General features: G+C 40.7%; 1 protein-coding gene across 13 annotated transcripts in view; it reads left to right on the top strand.

Annotated features, from left to right (window-relative positions):
- The first annotated feature begins 2685 nt into the window (after nt 1–2685).
- LMO7 (LIM domain 7) overlaps nt 2686–26113 on the top strand; it is a 131296-nt gene continuing 107868 nt past the window's right edge. For 4 of the 13 annotated variants that reach the window (XM_084201435.1, XM_084201431.1, XM_084201436.1 and 1 more), the window contains exon 1: nt 2688–2811. In XM_084201435.1, the coding sequence (XP_084057561.1) occupies nt 2743–2811 (69 nt within the window). In that variant the 5' untranslated portion in view covers nt 2688–2742. Of the gene's footprint in view, nt 2812–26113 lie in introns of all 13 variants that reach the window. The other 9 variants (XM_084201423.1, XM_084201437.1, XM_084201434.1 and 6 more) reach the window with 6 other exon arrangements.

The raw sequence follows: 26113 nt of genomic DNA, 5'->3' as shown, positions 1-26113 counted from the left end.
AATAAAACTATTTTGGTTGCTCAGGCTTACATATATAATTTATCTGTGACAGTTGATTTAAAATTCACTTTGAGGATGAGATTTACATGTTGGAACTTTTTTAACTTAGTGAGGAACTTCGACTTGAAAATTGCTGTGATCCATACAGTCTATTTAAACACTTAATCAAATTACATGATTACTCAAATTACTTGAATTACTTGATCTAAAACACTAAATGCTTCATTTGTAAGAAAAGTGATTTGATTTGTCATGAAGTGAAATAAAGCAACCAGAAATAAGTAAATAAGTGAGAAATGTGATTTTTTTTTTTTTAACATGACCTCTTTTGAAGCCTGTTTTATAGAATTCTTAGTTACTTTCTCCTACTTAGGGACAAGCACTGTACTCTTAGATGAAGTGAAAGTCCTTAAAAACTGGAGAAAGGCTGCTGTAGTTCTCCAGAAAAATGTTTGGTCTCCCCAAATGTTAATGCAAACTGATGTTAGCCAGCAGCAGTAGCTGATACATGTTTTATTTAGACATTTTAAAGCTTTGTAATCATGGATGTTAAACAGTGAGATGAGAGGCTTGTTTTCTGATGTTCAGGCTTCCCACTCAAGAAAAATGCAGATTCTTCATTTGTATCTGGTCTTGTGGCTGATCTGGCTTGGAACAGGAAAAAAGGGTAAGAAAAAAACCTCTTGAAATTACAGCTTTGGTTATATTATTCCTTGCTGTCTCCATAGCATAGATGTCTCAAGTCAAACCATGGTGAGGAGCTAACTACATAACTTCTATACATTTGTAACTTTAATAAATGTCAAATATCTCCTGTGGAACTTATTTCAGCCAGAGCACTTTATTTTCCCTCCTGAGTCTAACCCCAGCAACACTGATTTCCATATACTGCAGAAACTGATGGCTTGTTGATATCCTAAAATTCTTCTCCATTCTAAGAAGGTCTTTTGTAAAACAGAAAGAACACAAATGTGCTCCCAAGTCAACATCTCAAGAGAAGTGAATTTGTGTATAGTACAAAAGCTTTAAGTTATCTTTCTCAGTAGTCTTTTAAAAATTACATATTCTGCCATGGGCTGTAAAAGCAAAAGATATGTGCAGCAACTCAGTTTTACTTACAGAGAAGACATGGAAAGAAAAAATACTACAGAAATTTCAAGTAGGAAAAGATCATAGAATCGTGAAGGTTGGAAAACACCTCTAAAATCATCAAGCAAAATGTTGAACTAACATTGCCACATTCACCACTAAACCATGTCCCCAAGTACCACATGTACACATTTGGAACACTTCCAGGGATGGTGATGCCCCTGCATCTCTGAGCAGCTTATGCCAATGCCTGACCGTGCTTGCATTGAAGAAATTTGTCCTTATATCCAATCTAAACCTCCTCTGGTGCAATTTGAGGCCATTTCCTCTTGTCGTGTTGCTTGTTACCTGGGAGAAGAGATTGAGCTCCACCTCGCCACAGCCTCCTTTCAGGCAGGAGTAGAGAGCTTAAATACAATGTCAAAATGAAATCTAGTACTCTGAAAATCCCAAATAAACCAAAGCCAAAACACAACAACCTAATGCTGTGGATTAGTATTATAGAAAATGGCTATTTTCCCTGAAACTTAACTTTTCTGCTTAGCACTTGCCCATCTCTATTGGAAAAAGGGATTTCACTGTGTTCAGCCAGCAAACCATCTCCCTCCTGCCTCCCGTGCTTCGGTTTGCTGCGGCACAGCATGATCCCAACCTGCCCCTCATTTGTGGTCACCGCAGCGGGCAGAGCTCAGCGCAGCTGAGCCCAGGTCCACGGTGGAGCCGTGCTGAGACCGGGCTTTAGCTCTGAGCCTGGGATAGCCTGTGGAATGGAGGAGTCGCAAAATGTGTTGCAGTGAGCCGGGCATAGGGACACGAATGAGCCAGAGCAATGGACACTAGTGTGGGAAGTGGGAGCTAAACCAGAATTGAGGTCAGCGGGGCTGGGGAGGGAAGCATGGAAGCCGAGCCGCGCGGCTCCAGCTCAGCCAGGGCACCTCCGCCTCGGTCACTTTGTAGAAAAAGCGCTCGAGACAGAGTGCGGCTCTGTCATGCCTCCCGTAGCTGAGGAAAAGGCTCCTTACTTCGTCCCCAGACGAAGTAGACGCTCTAGAGCGTGGTGCCGCTTTCCCGGGATCGCGGCGCTGCCTGTAGCTGGCCGGGGCAGCCCCGTCGGTGCGGAGGTGAGGGAGGCGGGGAGCTCCCGGAGAAGCTCGGCGGGGCTCCCGAGGCTCCCGCGGCCCCGCCGGAGGGAGGGAGGCAGGGAGGCGGCGGCGCGCTGGGCAGTCCCGGCCGGGCGGGGCGGCAGGTGGCGGGGGCCGGGACGGCGGGACCGGCCCTGAAAGGTGCGATTGTCCCCAGCTATTCCTGGTATGCGCCGGGGCGGGAGCCGCCGGGGGCGGCCTCCACCGGCCGGGAGCGCGAGGGGCGCCGCGTCCCGGCGGGAGGGAGCCGCCAGGGCCGCAGGGGCGCGGCCCCTCCCGGGCGTCCGGCTGCCCCGGGGGTCCCGGCGCTGCCACACGGCCCGCGGCTCTTCGGATTCCTGCGGCCGCGGAGCGCCAGCGAGCTCCCAGGAGGGGGAGTTCCGCGGGGAGGAGGCGGAGGGGGAGGAGACGGCGCGGGCAGCGTTAAAAGGAGGCAGCTGAATGACAGCGGCCGCCGCCGCGCCCCCGCCCCGCCGAGCTCCGGCCGCCCCCTGCTCGCTCTCTGCTAGCCATGGACGGGAGAGAGGACGCGGAGTACGACTTCCAGGAGGCGTTCGCCGAAGCCCGGCGGTGGCTGGAGGTGAGGCGTCTCTCGGTGCTGCTGGGCGCCAGCCCCTCGTTATTCCCGGTCCCTGCCCGGGGCCGGGGTCCCTCCGCAGCCCCTGCACGGCGGAGCGCGCAGCGCGCTCCCGCGGGGCTGCCCCGCCGGCCGGCAGCAGCTCTCGGGACGCGGCCCCAAACCTGGATTCTTTGCGGGCAGCTGCGGACTGCTATTTTTAGAAAGTATCGTGGCAACTTGTAGAAATCTGTGCAGTATCGCCACCGCCCCCTCCTCGCAATCCAAATTAAAGGCTGGCTTGGTTGTCCTCCTGTCGTTAAGGCTTATAATTTCTTGCCATCTTGTCAATTACTTCTGTAGCGCTTGCTCCGAGACAGTCTGAATTAAAGACACTCCTTCCTGTCTCGAAAGAGTTCAGGACAGAGAGTAACCTGAAATTAACACTCATTTTCTTCTCTCCTATTTTTAAACATGATTGTCTGACTGCACACAGCCCTTGACGTAAATATCTGTGTTTCTGTATGATTACCCCGAGTCACACCGGTGCGGTACGTGCTAAAGCGTGGGGAGAGAGGTTGTTCCTGGATGTACCTGAGTATGACCAGGGCAGCATCGGCTGAACGAGAGAGGCTGATGGCTTGGAAGCTCAGAAATGTTAGGAATACTGAACAGCCTCCCTCAGAGTTGTGGTGTGCTTTTAAAGACGAGCTTTAGAGTGCTGGTTTAGATGTATTTTAACTTTTTTCTTTGTGCTTAGCCACTTAAGATGAAACTTAGTATAGTCAGAACCACTATCACAGTAACTTTGAAAGGAGGAAGTATTGAAAAAAAGACGTTTGTTACTTTTTACCCCTCTTCTCTACAAGAAGTAGAGGGTAAGATTTCTTTGTTTCCTCTGTAAAACAATGACATCTAGTGCTTAAAATCTATTGAGAATGTTGAACTGAGTGCACCAAAGGCAAGGGTATCGTAAATGACCTCCACAAGTGCCAGTTTTATGTCCTCTGTGAATGTAGTTAATAACAGCAGTCCTGGCTTCCCCATGTGTCAATTTTGTAAGAGCTAGCTGTGAGTTTAAGTAATTAAAGCATTCCTCTCTCACGTATACCTTTCTTGCATTGCTTTCTTTAAATTGGCAAAGCTTACTTTAAAAAGCTTCATTAAGGTGACGTAATGTTGACTTTGAAAATCCTTTTTTAAGGGGTTGGGGATTTGCTTTAATTATTATTAGATTTCATATGATGCTGGTTGGTTGTACCATTCCTACTGAAGGTTTTGTGTCTTTGCCTGCCAGTAGCATGTGGGAGCTCTAGCAAAGTAATGTATGTAGTGCACACTGTTTGTGTAGGGGGAAAAAACATATGCTCAGCTTCCCCTTTGCCCAGTCTAATTTGTGTGGCTATCCTTTGATATGTGAAAGCTGTTCTTATTTTAAAGTAACTTTTAAACTTACCCCTTGGAGAAACATTTTACTGTAAAGAGAGTAACTTGCAAACCTTAAGGTATTGATAAACAGGATGCTAGGAATTCCATAATGTTAAAGGAAGATGTAAATATTTATTTCCTTATGAAATGAGGTTTGTGTTTCAGAAGAATTGTTGTGTTTCTCTGCTCTTTACATCCAGATGGATTAAAAAGCCAAGACTAACCATTTCCGTTGTTGTATGGAAGAGTAATGATATTTTTAGGGTAATGAGGCTCGTCCCAAGGTTTTGTGAGTCTTGGTAAAACAAAGTGGTGTATACATGACAGTGAAACTTGGTGAGTCCTAATGATTAAACAATTAGTTTTGAAGATGAGGCAGATTTTCAAATATTTACGAACTTGAACTTCTGATGTTTTGGTAATGTTTTGTGTACCAGCTTCTCCCTAACATAAGAGGAGATGAAAGCATACAGACACTAGCTACTATGTATTTAAGGGAACAAGCCAAAATATCTTTGTAAACTGTTACTCTTTCCCTTCACTAATGAAAGCTTTGTTAACATATTTCTGTATTTCGGTGGAGAATTTTATGGACTCTGAGACTTAAAAAAAAAAACCCCTTCAACCTTGAAGCTGAGAGCTTTTTAGTAACAGGAATGAGAAGCTGTACTTGTCAGATCCCAAGAGAAGTAAAAAATACCCCAAAACCATGAAAAAATGTTACCCTGTATTTTTTTGAAGTTTTTGGTGAGAGAAGACTGTGTCCTGGTCAGGTTCCTTTTCTGCCTGTTCCCAGATGAATTCTCCATGCTGTAGGGCAGCCACTGGCTCATGGGACCTCAAATATTTGTTCCTAGTTCTTAAGGTACCAAAAAAACCCCAAAAAACCAAACCAACAAACCCCCCCCCCCCCAAAACTAAATAAACCCCAAGCTCCCCCCCCACCGCCCTGCAACCTAAACCTCCAAACAACCCAAACCAAAAAAGCACAAGAGCTTGATTAAGAATAATGACAACAAAAATTTGCATCTGATATCTGGTGTTACTTAAAGAAAGACTTTGTTCTTTAATTCAGGTTCACGTTGAGACATATTTTATGATAATGCAGGCAAGGAATGTCTGAAGTCTTCACAATGCAAAGACCTCTTAAAGTGTGGTCCCCAACCTCTTGTGTTTCATGTGTTGGGAGCTGGGAGAGGATATTGCTTGTTACAAGAGTTGTAGTCACTGGGGGAGCTGCCTGTTGCGGATGTCTATTTCTTTGGGGGAAGGAATGGCCATTTTCTGTGCAAAACTCAAGCTCTTCTCAGGTGTCCTTTCTACAGAAGTCAGCACTGTTTATTGGTGTTGGCTTCTTGCATCTGGGACTTTTGGCACTTTCTGAGCTCTGCCTGGAGAAAGTGGTGCTGATCAAACTCACCCAGCCTTCACTTGGCACTTAAGCTGGGCAGATGGTGCATGCTGAGAATAAAACATTGGAATACCACGACTTGGCAATAGTTTCTCAAAGAAGCAAAGACCAAGGAGAGACATCATCACAGTCTCCAACTTCCTCATGAGGGGAAACGGAGGGCAGGCACTGATTTCTCTCTAGTGACTAGTGATGGGACCCCAGAGAATAGCATGAAGTTATGTCAGGAAGGTTTAGGCTATTAGGATATAACAGGAAAAAGTGTTTCACCCAAAGGTGGCTGGACACTGGAACAGGCTCCCCAGGGAAGCAGTCACAGCACCAAGCTTGTCAGGGTTCAAGAAATGTTGGGACAATACTCTCAGGCACATTGTGTGACCCTTGAAGCTGTCCTGTCGAGGGTCAGGAGTTGGACTTAATCCTTGTGGGTCCCTTCCAGCTCAGGATTTTCTCTCATTCTATGAAAGGTAGAGCTTGTTTGCCAAAGCTAGAAATAGCTGGGTTAAATTGTTTTACTGTGTTCTGTTCCATATTATAACTTCAGCAAGCCAAAATCTGTTCCTCCAAACCAAAGCATTCTTCCCCCAGCTATTAAATATCCCAGACTGCCGAGTCTGTTTTCCTGCCTCAAGATGTGGGAGGGCAGTCTGTCTCTCCCTTTCTGCAATCCACCACCAAGTTCACCCTTGTGAATGAAGGGGAGACACAGTACCTCTCCCCCAACACATGCTTCACTGTTTTAGGAGTGATGCCCCTTGAAGAGTTTGAGAGGAAAGAAGTCTATGCTGTTTTCTTATAAAATGCTCAGCTTCTAAATCTACTTCTGTGTTTTAAACAAATTCTAATATTCTGGTAAATGTCTATGGTTTGAAACTGTTTGCTAAAGCAACTTGAAACCTGACCCACAAAGTCTGTAAATCTTTAGTTAAAGTGCCTTGAGGCAAATAATGCTTGAATTTTTCCCCCCTGAAGTAGTCAAATGTACAGATCCAGTCTGTGGAGGGTGGCCAGCGAGCGTGTGCCTGAATGAATTGTTGGAGTGAAGCAGCAAAGCTGTAGGAAAGCATGTGGAGCAACTTCAACAAATCCACTGAAGTGAAAAATGGGTGTTCAGCCAAGTAACTATTAATATTGCAAATTATTACAGCTCTTCTTGTGAGTTGAATTTCTTTCTCTAATAACTCTTATGGAGCTGTAAGTCAGTTATTCTGAGAGGAAATTAGAGTATACTCTAATTTCGTCAGAGAGTGTCAGAATCAGGACCCTGAAATCCTGGACTTGTTCCTCACGCAGAGACACTGCAGGAGAAGTTCTTCCTGGTGCCAAGACTACCCAGTGATGATGGAGAGAGCTGTTTCACCATGAAGATTTTTATAGCAAGATAAGGTTTTTATCAATTTTAATAGACAGTGTTAGCAGAAGAAAGCTGAGCATCTGGATGGCAACTAAAGCTACTCCTCTCTGTCATGACCATTAAATAGATAGTGAAATTGCTTAATTATTTATTTTGAATGCTGATGTGTACTGACAGCTGCATGCAGTATTGCATTACAGTGGATGTTGGAAATTATTTAGGGCCTTTCTTTTTCCTTCATTTTCCAGGAGAAAACGAGTTTAGATATATGTGTGTGCACCCTCTGCCCCCACCCTCTCAAACCTACTCAGAAAATTGAAAAAGCAGATTTGCAAAGTAACTTGGTAGAAGAGTCTGCTTGAGGATAAAATTTGAGAATCAGGGCAACTTACTGAAATCTTTTGGTTTGGACCAACAGTACAGCAATCAAATTCAGGGAATGGTCTCTGACATGTGGTCACCAAATGTTTCTTTTTTCAAAGCTCTTTGGAGTTTGCATTTCTCCCGTATATTTTTATGGCTTCTGCAAATGCAGCTAGAGTCTAGCAGTGATGTTTTCCCCATATTTGCATAGAGATCTTACCTCAGTGATTATTTTTTTTTGTTTCTCCCCCAAGCATGAATCTAATGCATAGAGTCTGGTATGGGAAGAATAACTGTGGAGATAGAAGACTAATTTCACCGTTCAAATCCTCTTCTTGTAGGTACTTTTATTTGAGTTCAACTAATCAGTATGAAAAAAAAATGTTTTTCTTGGTTCTGGATCATGTATTCCTGGATAGTCTGTGGAGAGCCAGTCAGTATCCTGAATAGTGCTAGAATAAAAGGTGTCTGAATGAGAAGGCAAAATCTATATATTCTGTTCCCTAAACCATGTTTAATACTGGGTAATTCTGTCAAGTCATAAAACCTGGGTGGGCTGGTTTCTGGAGAACTTCTTACAGCACAGCTGCCAAAGTCCTGCCTCACGTTTACATAAGGGGTGTATTTAACCCTGCTTTCGGTGGATGCATCAATATTTTATTACTGTGTGTATATTCTTGGCAACGAGTATTTCGTGGAATAAATATAAGTGTATCTAGTTGGTGTATAAATAATAATTGATGTATAAATATACATGTTGTGAAGTAAATACTGTGGGAATTTTAATCCTGGAAATAATAGTCTCTCAATTGCCTGCAGACTATGAAAGTGCTGTGGTAAAATGACATACAATAGGGCTAGCAACAATGTGTTAGAGAGAGAGGGTGACAGTAATGCCCTTTGATCTGGCTGAATGCTTTTTTCTCTGTTTCTTTGTCCCCTTGCTTCCAGATCTCAGGAAAGGTGTCTGTAATATGTTTGAGAGAAAAATGGGACTAATTTTTGCTTGAGAGTAAAATCTATTTCCTGCTTTCTGCAAGGTGGGTTTATGTATTTTCAAGTCTATATTTGGAAATTCTCAGGGATAATCAAAAGTCTGTCTTCACATAGTCTTGTGTGATGGGCATGCATAGCTTTGAGCTGAGTTCACAATGTAGTTCCCTTTATGAAGTTTCTCTTTGTAGTTTTGAGCGTTGTATTAAAATTTTGCTTGAAAGCAGCATCTGCAGGCACTTTGAGAAAGAATTAGCTTGTTGACTGTAGAAGTGGGTATTTCTTCTATACAGGGGAAATGCATTGCAGCTTAAGGGGAACTGCAGACAATTCTGACCAGGCTTTTGTTTTCTTCCGGTCTGTATTTTGTGGTTAGCAACTAGAGTTAGTTGTGGCATTACTTTTGTTGTTTTTTCTCCTGTCATTTTTGTTTGCTTTTTTGAACTGTGTCCTGATCCTTTCTGCAGTTTTGTGGGGTCAAGCATTTTTTTTCTGCCTATAATTTAGGGAGAAGGTGAGATGATAATGATTTCCATGTTTAGCATGCATTGCCCCCTCCTCCCCCACCACTATGCACTCACTTTTATCTCCTTTTCTTTGTCAGGTGTTTTTTTTGGTCTAAATTTTTAAGTTTATAATGAGCACTTGTGCGTATTATGTCAGATGGTGACCTTGCTGAGCTTTGGAAAACACTTGGGTTTTATTGTGTTGTAAGAACCAGATACATTCCAGCTGTTTCTTGTACCTACCACTCCTCCACTTTAAAGTCCCTTTATCCACTCCTGCAGGACATTTTTTAGAAACAAAACAAACCCCGACCTTTTCTGCTTAACCAGACTAATATAACTCTTAACTATCATTTTCTAAACAGGCTTTCCAGCTACAGCAGTTTAATGAAAAACAGCATGTGCTCTCAGACCCAGTGTACTAGAAATGCTTCTGCTGGTCTAAGGTGTGCTTGACACACCTCACTTCTTATCCAAATTATCTTGGGAGGAGTGTTTTGGTTTTACTGTTTTTCACATCTCTGAATGCTGTCGATTCAAGTGAAAATCTAACTTTAAAGGAATGTACTGAAGAAGTTGCTTTAAAATAGGTTCTGTTGCTCTGCATGCTGTGAGTTTCTGCAAGGTGGTGTGAATTTAGCATTTATTATTAGTGCTAATTTTTTATTTTTTCCAATGAAAAGAAAGATGTATGGATCTGACTCACAGCATGCTAGCTTCCAATTGGATACTTAGCTATAAAACTTTCATTTGTGTTATATTGAATAGAGAAACCTAACTTGAACAGTGTTTTCCATTCGTGGTACAAAACATCTGGGATTATCTTGGAAGGGCATGAAGATTATAAGACTCGCTTTATATTTTTTTGCCAATGTTGGCACACGTTGTGCGAATGTTGGCACATTTTTTTGGTACCAGCTCATGTGAAAGTTCTCAGTTTTGTTTCTGGATGTGATTCAGCTTTCAGTTGTTACTATTAGAAAAGAACACAATATACTAACTTTGGGAAATAGTTATTACTGTGTTGGCCAAAAAAGTCAAAATCCTTGTAATGTATCACAGATTTAGAGGAGTTAGTGTAGCTGAGATCTGTTCAGCTAGCACAAACAGTGAAATCTGTTGTTTGGGCCAAGCTGTCCTCCTACAGTAGATCCCACGACAAAGTGGTTTTGTGTTAGTGCTGAGATGTTATCCCAGCAGGGTGTCATTGAAACTCCCGTGCTTGGCCTGTGCTTCCCCTGCCTCCTTTTGCTGTGTTTGTCTGATGCTCTGGTGAGTTGGCTCAGGGGAAAATCAGAGTGTTTTGGTATTTGCTTGGCTCCTGAAAGGCAAGAAGGACACCAGTGCTCCAGCCAGGGAAGAGGTGGTGTCGATGGAGGTCGCCTCTTGGCAGCAGCTCACTGCTGGGCTGCTGCTGACTTGTGGGACGAAGGGAGGCAGACGCCTGAACTCAGACAAGCCATCTCTTTCCCTGGAGGTTTCTCAAGTCACCTGCTTCTGCCCATTGCTTGGCTCTCTTCCTTACATGACTCAGGAGCTGTTTGCTAGGTGCCCAGGGTCGAGGTATAAGCTAGACACCTGGATTAGGGAGGCTGGCTTCTAGCCATAAATAACTTCTTCAGGATGAATTTCATAAGGTTTATAAATACAGTTGGAGCTGTTTTAAATAGAAACTCTGCCAGGAGTTTCTGAGCCAAAGCATTTGATATGCTTATACACTGACTTCTACTATGGAAGAAGCAGTCCTTGTGTCTCACTGAGGCTGTGTTGGTTGGAAGATGGTCCTTCAGAGGTGTGGGGATATCTCGCCCAGAAGTTCTGCAGTCATCATCACCTGCCCTTTGCAGGGGCAATCTAATCCCAAAACCCATTTCCAGTGTTATTTGTAAATTCTTTCCTGGAATTGCTTTATTGACCCTGCTATTTGTTATTTGTTTATTACTTTTTCCTTCAGGAAGGAATTGACAAATCTAGCTTCTGGAGTTTGATCTGAGATTTTCTCTGTGGTCAAATGACCACGCCAGCTAATAAATCAAGATGTGGTAAAGAGCAGAAACAAATGGGGGATGTTTTTCTTTTTTCTTTAAAGAAGTGGATGAAAAACCAGCCAGTACACCACTGGGCTCCAACATGCCTTTTGTGCAGCTGCTGTCAGAATTTGGGGATGCTGGAAGAGGTGGATGGGTGCATCGTGTCAAGTGTTTCTGCCAGTGGTGACCACATAGCCAGTGACTGCCATAGGTCAGTCATGGCAGTACTGTGCCATTTGCTGATGCCTCCAACCTCCAAAAACAAGTATCCTATTTCTATTAGGTAGTATCTGTCTGGCATTGAAAGAAGCAGAATGTTAGGCTTGATGACCTTTAAAAATCTTTTCCAACTCTAATGATTCTGTGAAGCCAGATGCCTAGGTGGTTGTAGAGGAGGAAAAAATAAAGATCCATGTTTGACATTAGAGCATTGAAGGAGTTTTGTAGCATTACCTGTTGCACTGCCTTGAAATGCTTCTTTGGAAACTATTTAAGATTAGGTGAAGCAGGGGACAAAGGCATTACTATATTTTTGCTCCAGGAAAAACCTTTTCTTCCTTGTGTCACCATGCTCTGTTTGCCTAAACAGTGCCATTGGCACTTGATGCACCTGAAAATGTAATCGTAAATGAAACCGGTCCAGACATTTGGTTGCAGGTTCTTTTGCAAATGTAAGGGGTTGTAAAAAATTGACATTGACTGTCTTAATGAACTACAAGGGTCTCACCTTGGTGTATATGTGTTCATGGGCCAGTGGTTTTGGTTTGTTGGGCTTTTTTAAATGTCAGGTGGGCTTCTTCCTTGTGAGTTCTCAACATTCAGTAAAAAGGCTGCTTGTAGTTGATCTTATTCAGACTGAATGGAAATGGAGTGAGGATGAAGGTGTGGGCTCCAGGTACAGATGGATATCTTTCACAGACATTTGCCTGATGCTGTGGAGGCAAAAAAAAATCCCTGATATAATAAACATCAACTTGATGATTATTCAAGAGGGTATTGCTTCACAGCTACAAGTCTTACGTGTGGATGAAGTTTTCAAAGCCAAATCCTCATTAAAATGCACAGACTGGGTTGCTCACTAATGACCTGGCTTTCATGTGTCTGATAAAATCCCAAAGTCCTCTGTGACTTTGGGGTAGGTCTGGCAAAGTGATCTCAGACTCCAGGAAAGTCTGCATGTCAGGTGTCAGTGGAATAGGGCTGGGAGCTGTGCACTCTGAAGAAATGACAGAGAAGAGAGCCTTGGAAATGGACAAGGAGAAATGTGCACCTGAAGTTATTTGTAAATAACTACTTTTTCCTTCATTAATTTCTTACCTTGTAAGTATTTAAATTGTGAAATTTCAGAGAATCTGCCAGGTTTTCAATCTGTTGTTTTCAGGTTTTTTGCATTTGTTTTACATTTAGCCATTTAAAAGATTGGGGGAATGCAGTCTCAGACTATTCTAAATTTCTGAATGTGTTACTACACTTATTTTAATTTTTTTCACATATTTTAAAATTAGTATCTCATCTGCTTTACTTACCATAGAACATGGAAGCCTATTGTTATACCTGACTGAAAAATGCTTATATGTTAATGCTTACAGTTCCTTTTCTGCCTTCTCTTTCTTACCTCCACAGCTAAGAATTCTAAAATAGTTTGGTCCTTTTTTTCTTTACTGTGGCTACTAAAATCTTGTGTCATTCCATTTTCCAGTGGAATCTTTGACATTTCCTTGTGAAAACTCTCTTCCTTTGGAAATGATAGTAAAAACATGAATGTTCTTTCCCTAAACCTATTTAGATATACCATAGTTAAGGAAGAGAACGCCGTTAAACCTTGTGTGATTCTCAGTGCAATGGTTAATTTTTTGTCAGAGCACAGGATATTTACCATGCACATTTCAGCACCAGGGTTTGGTGTGTGCATGCAGGCAGGCCTCTTGCAAAAGACCCAAGCTGCCTGGTTGTGGCAGTGAGGCGGACGGCCGGAGCAGCGGCTCCCGGCAGCGCGGCAGATGTGGCCGGGAAGCTGGCAGCAGTTCTGTTTCCTCTGTCGGGTGCAGGGGTGGCTTAGATGCGATCCAGCCGTGCACATTTCCAGTGGTGACTCATCTGATTATTTTCTCTTCCCTCTGTGATTAGCTGAGGAGGTAGGATAGAGGAGGATGTCTCTCTGGAGGTGGAAGACTTCTCTGATGCACTTCATTTCCGATATGGGGGAATAGAATGAGGAAAGGATATTGGTGGGTATTGGCTGCTTGTAAAGGTATGCCAGCCTTCCTCACCCTCCTTTTACTTTGTGTTGTTTCCTTAGAGTGTTTTCCGTAACCAGCTGTGCTGTGGCTGTAGCTTGGCCATGTCTTGCCTTTATTTTTGCACTGGTCTGCAGTATGGGAATCATACACAGTATGGAATCTTGCACGCACTCAGCTGAACACACACTGCTCCTGGGGGCAGGATGTGGAGATGAAATCTGGATCTCCAGGTTCTTCTCATCTTAGCCTCAGTGTTTCTACACTCAAGCAAAGAAGTGTATGTATCTTTTTTTTTTTTTTTTTTTTTTTTTTTTCTGGAAGCAGGAAATATATATTCCCATTTGGGCAGGGGCACTTTTCTGCAGACTGGTAGTGGAAGCAGATGTGAAGTGTGCCAATTTTACCAATTTTTTAATCTACCAATGCATAAAATATTGTTAGGTTGCATGTAGTGGTACTAAGCTTTGACAGAGATGAAAATTGAGACTTCTACATGCTTTGACTGTGTCTGCCTACCTGATGTAGGCTGGAAATCAGAAGCAGCATGGCTGCTGTCACACAGAAGTCCTTGTGAGCCAGTATAGGTCTGGCAAGAATACCCACAGCATTGTGCAATATAAATATCCTTTGAAATTAGATTGCTATGCATTAATTGCAGCCAGACATAGCTCATTGTTCCTTCATCTAAAGAGCCTGGATCTTGCTCACTTTTTTTTTATGTTTTGTGAGACAAGATTTGAAGTATGAAACTTGCTTCAGTGCTTTTATCTGTCAGGAAGACCTGTTTACCAAAGTACTGGTACATAGGTGCCTCAGCTATTGTAAAAATACAATGGCTCTTCATCCTTTTAAGAGCTTTATAGAATGCATCATCCTTATCATGAGAAGTGTCTGTTGGAAAAGCTGTTCTTGAGAAAGTTGCTTCAAATCCGTTCATGTGTAGAGGTTTGTGGATTTCATATGCTCTTTCCTTTATTATATGTTAATGCCATATTATAAGAATTAAAGTCTCTGTGTAAATGTTGTTACTATATATCCCCCTCCTGTCTACTTTTAAAGTGGTTTTAATCCTGGGATTTGGAAGGGAAATAGGAACATAAGAGACATGCAGCTAAAAATCCATCCCATTCCTGGGGCCACTCTGATAGGCAGTGTGGTGTATTGACAATCTTTGTGTACAAGAAGGAAGATTTGGGGGATTGAATGTTATGGTAACACCAGCAATCAAGCACTGAACACAGCTGCCCATTACATGCATGGTGGTGTTGTGTTCCTCAGATTACAGGTTTTGGTCACCTTCCCAGCTTCCACCAGCAGCTCCTGTTTATGGGCTCTGTTTTAAATGATCGTGCCTTTTTTAGCATAGGTTTTATGGTAATGATGCTCTCTGGTTTTCTGCTAAGAAAAATCTGGTTTTGATATTGAATTCTGAGCTGTGGGTTTTTGGGAGGTGCTTAGAAGTAGGCATGAGGTTTCAGTATGAACTAAAAGTTCAATTGTTTCCTGGTTATAAGTTCCAGGACACTTTCTACTTCACAGTGAATTTGACCAGGATCTGTTGCAGTAGCTCCCAGTGGTCACTAAAACATTGCCTCTGCTGTTGTTATTTCATTGTTACATGGAATTTAAGTGACGTGGTTCAGAATATTTGCATAGTGCACTTCTCTGTATTTAACTTTTTAGCATAATTAGGCTACAGCACTGTCACAAGAACACAGTTTTAGTAATGTGGGATTTTTAATGACCTCTGGAACATTGCATAAGTCACACTGTCAGGCTGCAGTTGTGAAAAAAATCTCTGAAGCAATGGCTAGTTTCAGGGAGAGAGTTCAGCTGTCAGAAAATTGTTATAATGCTATTTTTGGCCTTAAAACCCCTTGCTTCTATTACTATTTTAGGGTCAGTGGGAGCTTGCTGATGTTGCTTGTTGCAGATATCACATGCTGCAGTCACAGACGATGGGGAAACTGCTGCATAGAGCAAATGAGCAGGTCATGTTCTCCCTCTGCATAGATTCATTACTGGAACCAAGTTACATATATGCAGTCTGGAAATACTAGAGGTCTTTGATCTTTAAAACTTAATGTTTGAAAATGTAAATGATGCGCTCCTTTTGATCTGCTTCTTAAATTAAATGGTAATTGTGAAAATTACATTTGGCAGTTTTCCACTTAAGGGCTTGTACTTCTCATTTCACACTATGTTAATTTTAAGCTGTATGTCCTTGCTGGTTTTCTGTCAGTGAATTCTGGTGAGGGGGAGATCCTTATGTTTCTGCATGGCCTAATTATCAACAGCATGTGTATTTGGTGCTATGACTTCAACAGGCAATTCCTCTAAACCCAGATGCCAGGGATAGCCAGTTCTGCTTGTATGTCCACGACTAGGGCGATGGGAATCACTGAGGATGAGCAGGAGAACACTGTGAGAGTTTGATCTCTGTGTGCCCAGGATGGAGGTCCTGGCTTGTTCACCTAAGGCGTCAGGTAATGCTTGGGCACGTGCTCCACTGCAGTCTGGTGATGGGTCCCCACAAACATCTGCTGATAGCAAAGTAGCAGAGGCTTTTTATCTGTGTGCTTCTGTGCTCCTGGACTGCCTACCTTTCCAAATTACTGGCATCATCTAATCGAAAAACTACTGGTTAATTTAGGGCTCCTAAAACGTTGATGAAGCTCATGCAAAGCTCAGTCTTTTCCTTACATCAGCTCTCTAGTGTGTAGAGGATTTGTCTCTTATTTACCATAAATGATGATAAAGACCTCTCTGTCTTTGTCCTGTTTTCTTATGAAAGGGGCCTTTGAAGTCTGAGGGCCACATCAAACTGCAGCAAGCAACTCACAAGTTTATTCAGAAACTTATCCCTGTAATAGGTTCTTTTAAGCTCCTGGTTTAAAGCCAACTCAAAATCAGCTGCTGAACTGAAATGAAGTTGCTAATTACCCCCTTAGCAAAATCACTTTGTGTACTTTTCAATTATTAATATTTGTTTCACTCTGCAGAGATTAAATTTGTGGGGGAGAAGGTTCAAGGTTGTTAGTACTGAATGTCTGCCACGACTTTAAGATGTATTCATGGCTGGAGGAGGTTTTCTGTGGGTTTTTGTTTTATTGGGTCTTTTTAGGAGGAGGCAAAGATTCTTTCAGATCCTAAACAGTCTGTGGAGTGAGGTTTTCTGTTTTGAATATCATCATGTGGACCTTCTGCTGTAACTCATGCTACAGTCCCCAGATTTGTCTTGCTTTCCATCTCCTGTTGATTACCTTTGGGAATGTTTGCATTGAGTTCAGCATCATGCTGAATTAGCATATTGCTGATTTCTGTCTGTGTGCTGGCAGATTGGAGCATTCATCTCCAGGAATTTGCATAGGATGTTAAACAATCTTAGTGCTTTAGTGGCGCCCATCAGAGGGAGGAAATTGCCCAGCTGAGGTGAACAGGAACATTGCAACTCAGACCTACTACAGCAGCCTGCCTGTGAATTTGAATGTTTTTCTTTTAAGCCCAAAGAGAGAAAATATTTCTAAGTGGCGATAAAAACAGTTGCCAGGGAAAGTAAATTTTAAGAATCTTTCTGAGGTTATGGAAAGCATTTACTTTGTTTTGTGTTTGTGCTTCGGAGTAACCTTTCCTTATCAATTTTTTTTTAGTAAATAATGACTTAAAAAACCTTCCAGATAAGTTTTCAAAATAAAAATGAGCTCTCACATTTTTTTTAGTTGGAAATTGGATGGTTAAATTTTACCTCTCTTTGTTGAGGTGTGGAGGATTTGGGATCATACTTTTTCAAAATTTCTCTCTCCCAAAATGTTCCTTTGGCTTCTGCAACATTTTAGGTAAGGAAGACTTGTAGAATTATTAAACTCCTTTCCCCATCCCCCATCCCCATTTCACTTTTCCATGTGAATTTAAGTTTCCTGATTGAAAATATTTGTGTGGGAAGCAGAGGGTGCCACAGAGGCCTTCTTTCCCTTCCTGCTGTTAGGACAGAGACCCCAACCAGAGAGAGCTGCCTAGGAGTGGGGCCATTCAATCTGTGCAGCACCATTTAAAGATGTTATTGTAAAATATCATGTGATGCTGAACTTTTTGTTTTCACTGTTCCTTCATAGTGATTAAACTAATTTGAGGTCTAATTAAAGCAAGTCATTAATTAAAGCAAGGAATTTTTGAAGTCCAGATTTTTTTTCTCAAACTTGAAGAGCTTGAAACGAGTGAATTCCATAGGTGCCTAAGAACAGAAAACTTGTATTTCTGGTGAATGATGTAGCCAGTTTTAAACCCCTTTCAATGCTCCTTTAAGGCTAGCCCAGAAGTAAATAAAATAAAATAGAAGACCTTAAGCTTCAGGCCAAAGCTTTGACTTTGAATTAATTGCTCAGGATGAAAAAAGAAGAGGTGGGTGTGTTCTCTTTCATGGAATTTAAAAAACAAACAAACACAAAGTAGTGTCTGCAGCCAGGAGAGCTTCTTTCCTGGAGCCAGACATTCATAAACATTCTGGAGGTCTTCACTTGACCCAATGTAATTTCATTTTTAGCCCTGTTTGGGGGGGTCCCACAGCCTCTGCAGAGTGGAAGGTTTTTCTAGAGAGCAGAGCTACAGAGCTGCCGGGGCTCTGTAACCCTTAGTGCAGCTTCTGTGTCAGAGCACAAGAGCCAAGGGCCTGCTGGTTCCTGCAGAACTCGGTAGGAACAGGATCCTGATAGGACAAGTCTCCTTCCTTTTTAAGGTGTGGGGATCCCATTTCTCTTGTAACCAGAAAAACAGATAGTTAAACAGCATTATGCCTAGCTGTATTCTTCTTGCCCTCTCCTCCTACTGACACTATAGAAAAAGGTTTGATAGTGACATCTCAAGCTAAACTGGCTTCTCAGGGCTTGGTTACCAGCAGAAATGTAGGTGCTTGCTTGAAATCTTAGGAAACTGAAAGGGCCAAGATTAAGGCTTACAGGGAAAAAAAAAAAAAAACCTGTTCTTATATGATATGTACCTACAGGAAGTCATCAGATGTCCTACTCAATTTCATGATAAATAATGTGTGCTGGGGTTTGGCATTAGATCTTAAATGGTGTTTAATTTAAACATTCATGGTTGGATAAAATGGGCTTAGACAGGCTCTACTTTGTTTTGGTGCTCTAGAGCTAATCATTTACAAATTGCTGAGCTGAGGGGCACAAATTAATGGCATTCCAGCATCTTAAAATATCCCTTACTATGTCATACTGAAAAAATGTGTATTCTGTGTTCAGATGCTATGAATTTCACAGATGTTTTATTTATGTGAAACAAATAAAATCAAGACAGAAGCTGAGTTGCTGTTTTGTGTCAGTTACTTTCAGTTATTCTGAACTGCTGTGTATTTTTGAGTAGCACAGAGATCTGTAAAATGTTTGCAAAATTACTTTCTAGTAAAAAGCTGCAAAGAATTTTATGCCATAGTATTTTCCCCATGTAGCATTTTTTAATATTTTTAATGGAGGTATGGGTATCACCTGTTTACTCACAAAATATTCTCTAGATGTCAAAATGTTTACTTCTTAACCCAGTTTCACTTTGTGCTAAGTTTTCAGATTTGTTAAAGTAACAATATCTTCTATTGCAGTGTTGCAACTTTCCAAGGACTCAGAAGAAATTTTGCAGGCATTCTCAGCTTACCATTACACTGTTTATGAAGGAAATCTTTTGTTTCATAATAGGATGTTTTCAAATAATGTTGAATATATGTTTCAGAGTTGTTTTACTGTACCCCTTTGTTTTTGGCAAAATGTGTTTTGGGTAGTTACATTGTAGCCTTCTTCCTACATGTAGGTAAGAATATTAACAAGGCTTTTGATTGTTTTGTTGGATGTTATTTAATTTTAATTTGTTTTTTTCAAAGTAATTAAATGGAAGATGGGTAATTTACTTTATTGACCCCAGATCTGTCCTTTGCAATCTAATGCAAAGACTGTCAGTGACTTTTCACAGCCATTTCTTTTGATAGAGATATATATTGGTATGAATTTTGTACATTTTAAAGTGTGGCCTTGACTACTACAAATCTTTGTCCAAACAAAACCTTGAAGAGCTACCTCTGAATGTCAAAAGCTAGTAAATCATATTTGATTTTTTTGAGGTTCTAGTACTAAGTGTTATTACCATGGAATATTTAGTCACCAGACCTTGGGGCTATTTCAGTTTGCCAGGTTTCTGTGTGCTTTCCCCGAATTCAGCAGTGATGTTGCACAGGATTGCTGGAAGCAGCAGTGGAACTGGAATTATCCAGGCTTGCAACTTTTCCACTTTATATAGGTATAGATGAAGGCAGGAGACCAAGGTGCAGCAAATGTACTGTCCCTGTTGCAGACCTGAGGCAGGGTTATGTGAGGGCTGTGCTGGATACTCTGCCAGTGTGGGCTGGAGGGGATAGGGCAGAAATTAAAGTGGCTCTTCTCATCTTCCCACCCCCCTATTGCTCATATGCAAACATGAACAGCACATCTTCTGGGGTTCTCTACTTTTGTCCTGTGTTTCTTCTGTTTGTACCTCCGGCAGCAAGGCTGTGTTGAGGTTTGCATGTTCTTCCTTGAGGTGGTAAAAACTTGATTTCTTTTTTTTATTTTTTTTTTAATATGTATCTTAAGTAATACTTTGAGCAGGTGGATTCATGTGCCTGTGACCAAAAGCTACGTAATGAAGTCCAGACCTGCTTTCACTTTGAATATTTCCTCCCCCGAAAAATAAAAGTTATTTTTCTTATGTGGTTTCTGGAGGTTCTTCAAAGAAAACCCTGCTGTGGTTGTAACTACTCTCTCCACAGGTACCCGCCTTATTCCCACGTCACTCAGCCATTGCAGGAGCCCTTTGTCCTTCAGAGCTTGTAGGTCAGTCATTTTTACTAGCTCAAAACATCTTCCATCAAGGAAAGGGAAACCAGATTTTTAATTTGTTACCTGACTATGATGTAGACTCTGTGGAAGTGTAGAAAGTGCCAGTGGTGCATAGGCATCCTCAGCACCACCACCCTGCACTCTCCCATCTCTGCAAGCATCTCCAGTGTTTCCAGGGTCACGAGAGAAGCACCAGGTGAGCCATCTCTCAGCAGTGTAACACTGATAACCTTACACATAAAGACCAACCAGCTTCTTCCTCCCTAGCCCCAGCTAGTGATGAGAATTAACAGACCATACAAAAGAACTGATTAAAGAATTCGTTAGAGAGTGTAAATTGGATGTAGCCTTCAAATTCTAGTAAATCCTATCTCTCTGTGCATCTTCTACCACAACATTAGAGTTACAGAGCCTGGTGTTTGGGTTATACGTGGTAGTGTAAGCACTACTTAAATGTTGTGCCCTCAGAGTTGCCAATTATCCTTATATGAATAATTAAAGATGCTTGTGGGGGTAGTACTTGTGTCAGTCCCTCCACCATGCATATACCATCTTTCTTTTCTGTTGCTTTAACAATGCCATGTCATAGGCATTACAGGTTTAAATTTCTGCTTTTGCACTTAGAGGGTATGTCCTAAAATAAACTGATTTATTTGTAGATTTATTTGGTTTTTACATCTAGGTTATTGTGTGTTTTGAGCAGTTGCTGCAAAGTACCTAATTTCCAAAACAACACCAAAACTCTCCCTGAAACTCACTTTGTTCTCTCTTGTGCCTTAAATCATGGAGATACATACGTGCTTAACTAAGAATTTTTACTGAGTTTGATATTTAGATGATGACACTGAGTGAGTAATAAGTTCTTTTATGTAGAAATTGCATATATGGCTCAGAGAAACTGAGGGGTCACATAGTTCATGACTAGTCTTTTGTAAAATTGAATATTCTTATACTTGGACCACTCCTGGCATATCTATCCATCTCCATATATTTTAACCTCTTAAAAACTGGTACTTAACTTTCCTGGTTAACTTTTCCTCCCTAATGCATGACAGTCTTTGCTGTGAAGTAAATCCATTAGTGCAAATTTTTCTTTGATACATTTGGAGTATGTATCTCATCTCTTCTTTGCAATTACTAGACCTCATACTCCTAAGTGTCTTTTCTTGAAGCACAATACATGAAATAGCATGAACCAAACTAAGAGCAGGACAGCTACTGCACCAGTACAGACTGGTGAATAACCACTTAAAGCTGTGTCATTGCATAAAAGGGTATGAGGATGGCTGACTACAAACTGACATTGTCTGTTGAAAAAAAAGTTAACATTGTTGTGAGATTTACGGGAATATCCTATTCATATGTTTGTTTTAAGAACAAGATTTTGTAGCCAACCCTGAATTTTTCTTGCTGAACTTTGCACCAATGGTCCAACTTAGGACTTGAACATGGAATTTTTGTTTCATGCAATGTCTTAGGTTGAGTTTGTAAATAATATGGTGGTTGTCCATCACCTAATTCTGTTAAGAACTCACTAGAGTTATTTAAAATAACTTCTCTTGGGTCCCGCTTAGTACTTTATCCTAGTTAACACAGTAGAAACCTGCTCTTGACATGTGTGGTCTTCCAACTTTCATGTCACGGCCTTTTAATCTCCTTACCTAGATTGCATTTCCACAGTCTGCCCTTAAATAAAATAACAAGGCTTTTTTTCCAGTTGCATAACTTCATTTAATCTACAGCACACTTGCTGCTTTTCTTGTGTCAAACCAGTTTATTTGCCAAGGCAGGGGAAAAAAGTGTCTTTTCAGACCAAAGTGTTCCTCCCTTTCAAAAGTTATGTCCTTGTGTTGGTGGTGAGTCAGCAATATTTAATACCCTTCTAGAAGCTAAAGTTGGGGAGAATAGCCTAAGTGTTTTTCTAATCCTTTTTCTGTTTTCTTTCTCATGTCATCACACCTCAAAAGGGGATCTTCATTTTTAATTTTTTTTTCAGTCAGTGAGACCTTTCCAGCCCTTTAAGATAATTGTTAATGACTTAGAGCGTGCTCTAGAACAGACAAGAACTTTAATTATGCAAATTCTTCCAGGCTTAGCCATCTCAACACTTATACTCTCAGTGCTTGTTTTCCCAGTCCTATGCTTCTCTGAAGCATCTGCCAGCTCTTTAACTGAACATCATTAAATTTCTCATCATATTTTTTTGAGAGAATGCAAAATTAAACTAACCATAGTACTTTATTTTTTCTTTTCAAGGGTATTACAGAATCTGAAAGATGTGCAATCAAACTAATAAAGCCTTGAGACCACTTGCAGTACGCTGCTGGGTGGTCTCTCTACAAAGACAGCACAACTAAGGCTTCGTCTTTATATTGTCCAAAACTCTTACATTTATTAATAACATTTTTGGGTGAGAAGCTGAGGTGTTTTAACATGTCTAATTTGAAGTATTTCCATATTTTTAAGAAGTCAGCTATAATGTTAAATCCTACAGGACACTTGTGGTAGTCTGTATAACTCATTGTTTACCACCCTTGCTAAGAGCCTGGGGATCAGTTACTGGAGGTGCAGTAACATTTTGGGGGGTCCACACTGGTTTGGTTTCCAGCAGATGAGGGTTTTAACTGGGGCAAAGCAGAATGTGTGGGGATGTTTATTGGAATAGGGAGTGTGTGTAAGCTAACAGGCTGTCTTGGGACATCTGTATGGTGGGATAAGGTGCTATGCTGGGCTTTAATGGCTGTTTGTTTTGGAGCTGTTGTTGAGGATCCTGTAAGATTCAGTAGTTTATCTACATTGTACAGTTGCATTTCCTGCATTTACTCCAGCAAAGGTGTGAAGGCAAATTTCTATATGTTTCTCTCAGCAGGAGCAAAATTGAAAAAAAATTAACTATGCATGAAGGTGAAAATAAAGTTGTTGCATGCAGAAAAATTTTAAAAATCCATTAATTTTAGTATTGCTTAGAAAGAACACAGTTAATGGTAAAAATATACTGAAAAGTTCTGAACAAGACTATTTCTTATGTTTAGAACTACAAGAGGTACGTTCTTGGCATAAAGGTGAACTAGCTGATTGTAGATTAGGGTCTCTTTCCTAGTTAGACAAAAAGATAAAATTAGCATTTATTGCTGAAACACACATTGTGCATTGTGTTGCTGTCTTTCTATTCCTTAATCAAAAGGGTATTCTGACTGGGAGATAGTCTGAATTCATACTGCTTATAAATATTTGATCAAGTACTTTATCATCTCTCGAGCCATGGGGTATCAGCAAGTCTGGTGGAAATCATATAAGCTGTACATGCAATTTTATTTTGAAGTGTGGCAGGTGTTACGATAGGAAAAGGAGAGGAAATGTTCTTTGAGCATTTGTGATAAGTACAGTACAGGTTCAAATGTTCATCTTCAAGATAAGGTCTGAGAGGAGACTTCTTATCCAAAGGGAAAGAAGTTTGGAAGCAGAGAATCATGATGGACACACTCTCTTTCCGCTTTTCCCCTCAAAGTGTACCTGTAACTTAAAAAATTATGTTTTGCTGCTTTCAAAAGTTTGCCAGCCAATATGCCATCCTTCACTCACATTCACATTTTTTTAACTAATGTTAATGTATGGCATATTTAAAATATTATTTCTTTCCTATATACAGGAAAGAAATACTGTCAAAATTCAGTGTAGAGATTTAGACTTGTACATAATTTAGAGTTTGCTAAAGTACTATAGTTTTTTTTGGTGGTGAAAGTGCAACTGGCACTAGAAAAAAAAGTGCTGTCTAAAATTAGTATGAAAAATTTCAGTTCAGTGGTAGTCTCTGTTTTGGTATGTGCTGGGTGTTTTTGCTGGTATCTGTCACAAAGGCCTAAAACAATTCATTCTCATAAAGATGATTGGGAGCATACAGAGTGTCTAGATCCCAAAAAAACACCAAAGTATGTGTATTTATGTAATAGTCAAATGATGCAGGTTATAACAAATGACAGGATGGTAGAAACATGAGGGGGAGGGAAAAAGTGTGTAAACTTTGTTTATGTTTCATGGTGTAAAATAAAAGTGTTTTTCCTATCATTTCCTTTCCCTGGGTAATTGCAGATATTGAAAGTTCTTATTCAGCTGAAGTCAGTGTTTTAAAGAAAAAAATTATTGTCAAAATAAATTCCACTTTATAACAGCAGAGGTCAGAATATGTCAAGAGATATGAGATCAGTTTTGCAGTGACTCCCAGCTGGTGTATGAATTCCCACTTGCTATCAACACAGGCTCTCAATCTGAGGCACCAGGCTTGGAGAATACTGTGCTGCATAAGATGCATGAGTTTTTAGTGGGATATTCATGGGTATATGCCTTAATTAAAAAGGCATGGCATACATTTATCACCTTGGACTTATCACAAGTCAGACTTGTGTTCAAGTTCTTCTGGCTGCACATCTCCATATGTTGTATAGTGCAAACAAAAAGCAAGCAAGTATTCTAAAAAGCTTGTTATATAGTCACAGGAGGAAGTGGTGGGTGACATTTCTCCTTTCTGTAATGATTTCTGATGCAAGAGGAGTGTTTATGAAAAGATGTGTAGCTCTCCCTATCTGTGATTTTTACCATTTAATTATAGAGAAGGCTAGAACACCTCTGCTCTAAATATGAAAGTACTGGTGTCCTCCCTCCCCACCCTGCAAACGCGCTGACATACCTGCTACGTGTCACTGTCAGGCTGAGGATGCTGGGTGGGATGGACAACTAGTTTCATTCAGTGGGATAATTCCTTTGTTAGTCTTTAAATGTTGTGTAAGTCATGTTTGGATGCTTCAAGTTGAAATTATATCCAGCTTCTTGTTCTAACAAATGATCTGAGTATGTATGACCAATAAAAGACATGGTTTTGTGATGCCCCCAAAACCAGAATTAAATCTTGCATCGGAAATAGCATCAGTGCTACGAAGTATCATTCCTTTCTCTGTGGAATTTTGAATTTAAAAATCCACAGAGACATCATTCTGTTTTGATAAAGCAGTTGACCTAATGTTAAAAGCACTTCCCACATTTGTTTGGTTTTTTTTAATCTTTATGAGCTTGAAATAAAATGGTAAAATTTTTCATGTAGGTCAAGCAGCAGAAATTGGCATAATTTCATGCAACATGTATGGAGTAAAATGTTTAAACTGGGGTCAGTCTGTGCTTTGTCTGTTGCTAGGCAAAGTTTCAGACATTCCTGGAGTCTGCATGCCCTGGAAGACAGCTGGTCACAGAAACCACTGTGGCTCAAACCCGAAATGCTTGAGGCATCTTGCCTATGGTAGAAGAAAATCTGTCTTCCCAGGCATAGATAATTCTGTCTATGAAAAAACTGTATGGATTACTGATGGTATTTCTCCATTTAATGCCTTGTTATTTTTAAAGACAAAATAAATTTAAGCTAAAGACAAAAAAAGGCCAAAGAACATGCATCTGTTTATAATCTAAAAAGAAGATTCAAGGTACAAACATACTGAATGTGTAGAAGAGTAGTCTTTGAAGACAGTTTTTATAGCTCTGGATATGTTTTCTAGTGCAATTTGCCTGCTTGTGTGTCAGAGCTTTTTTTTGTGTGTTTTGTGGAGCTTTTTTAATCACTGTAGATGTATCATTAGGGGAGATTATGTGAATGTATGTGAACCAGCCCACTGCTTATTGAACACTCTGTTTTTTCTACACAGAACTTAAGGTCAGAGTGTGTCTTTGAGAAAGGATGTATTTGCCATGTGCACATAAATTGTTTAGTACACTGCTGACGTGTTTTCCTCTGAATAAGAACAAAAAAAAATTCATCAACAAGGAATTTTCTAATGATATGAAAAGGTGGATATCAAGGATTCACATTTTAAATGTTTAATGGGTTGAATATGGAGACTGTGATGTAAATTTTTGCCTCTCCCTTGCAGAATATGGAATTGTTTACAAAGAGTCGTGAACATTTCTGCAAGGATGTCATAATAAATACAAGCAAATTATAATTTTCTTATGTAATCAGGGGGAGATAGACTTCTTTTGACTAGTAATTAAATCCAACCTCTGGGCAGTGTACGTAGCAACTCTGTGTAGCTGCTGTGATAGTCAATCTTATCTTGGGTTCCTCTGCACACCCAGGCAAGGAGGCAT

This window comes from Fringilla coelebs (assembly GCF_963513975.1).
Source record: "Fringilla coelebs genome assembly, chromosome: 2".
Lineage (NCBI taxonomy): Eukaryota > Metazoa > Chordata > Aves > Passeriformes > Fringillidae > Fringilla > Fringilla coelebs.
Note: the sequence above shows the minus strand (reverse complement) of the source record. Positions and strands in the feature narration are given on the sequence as shown.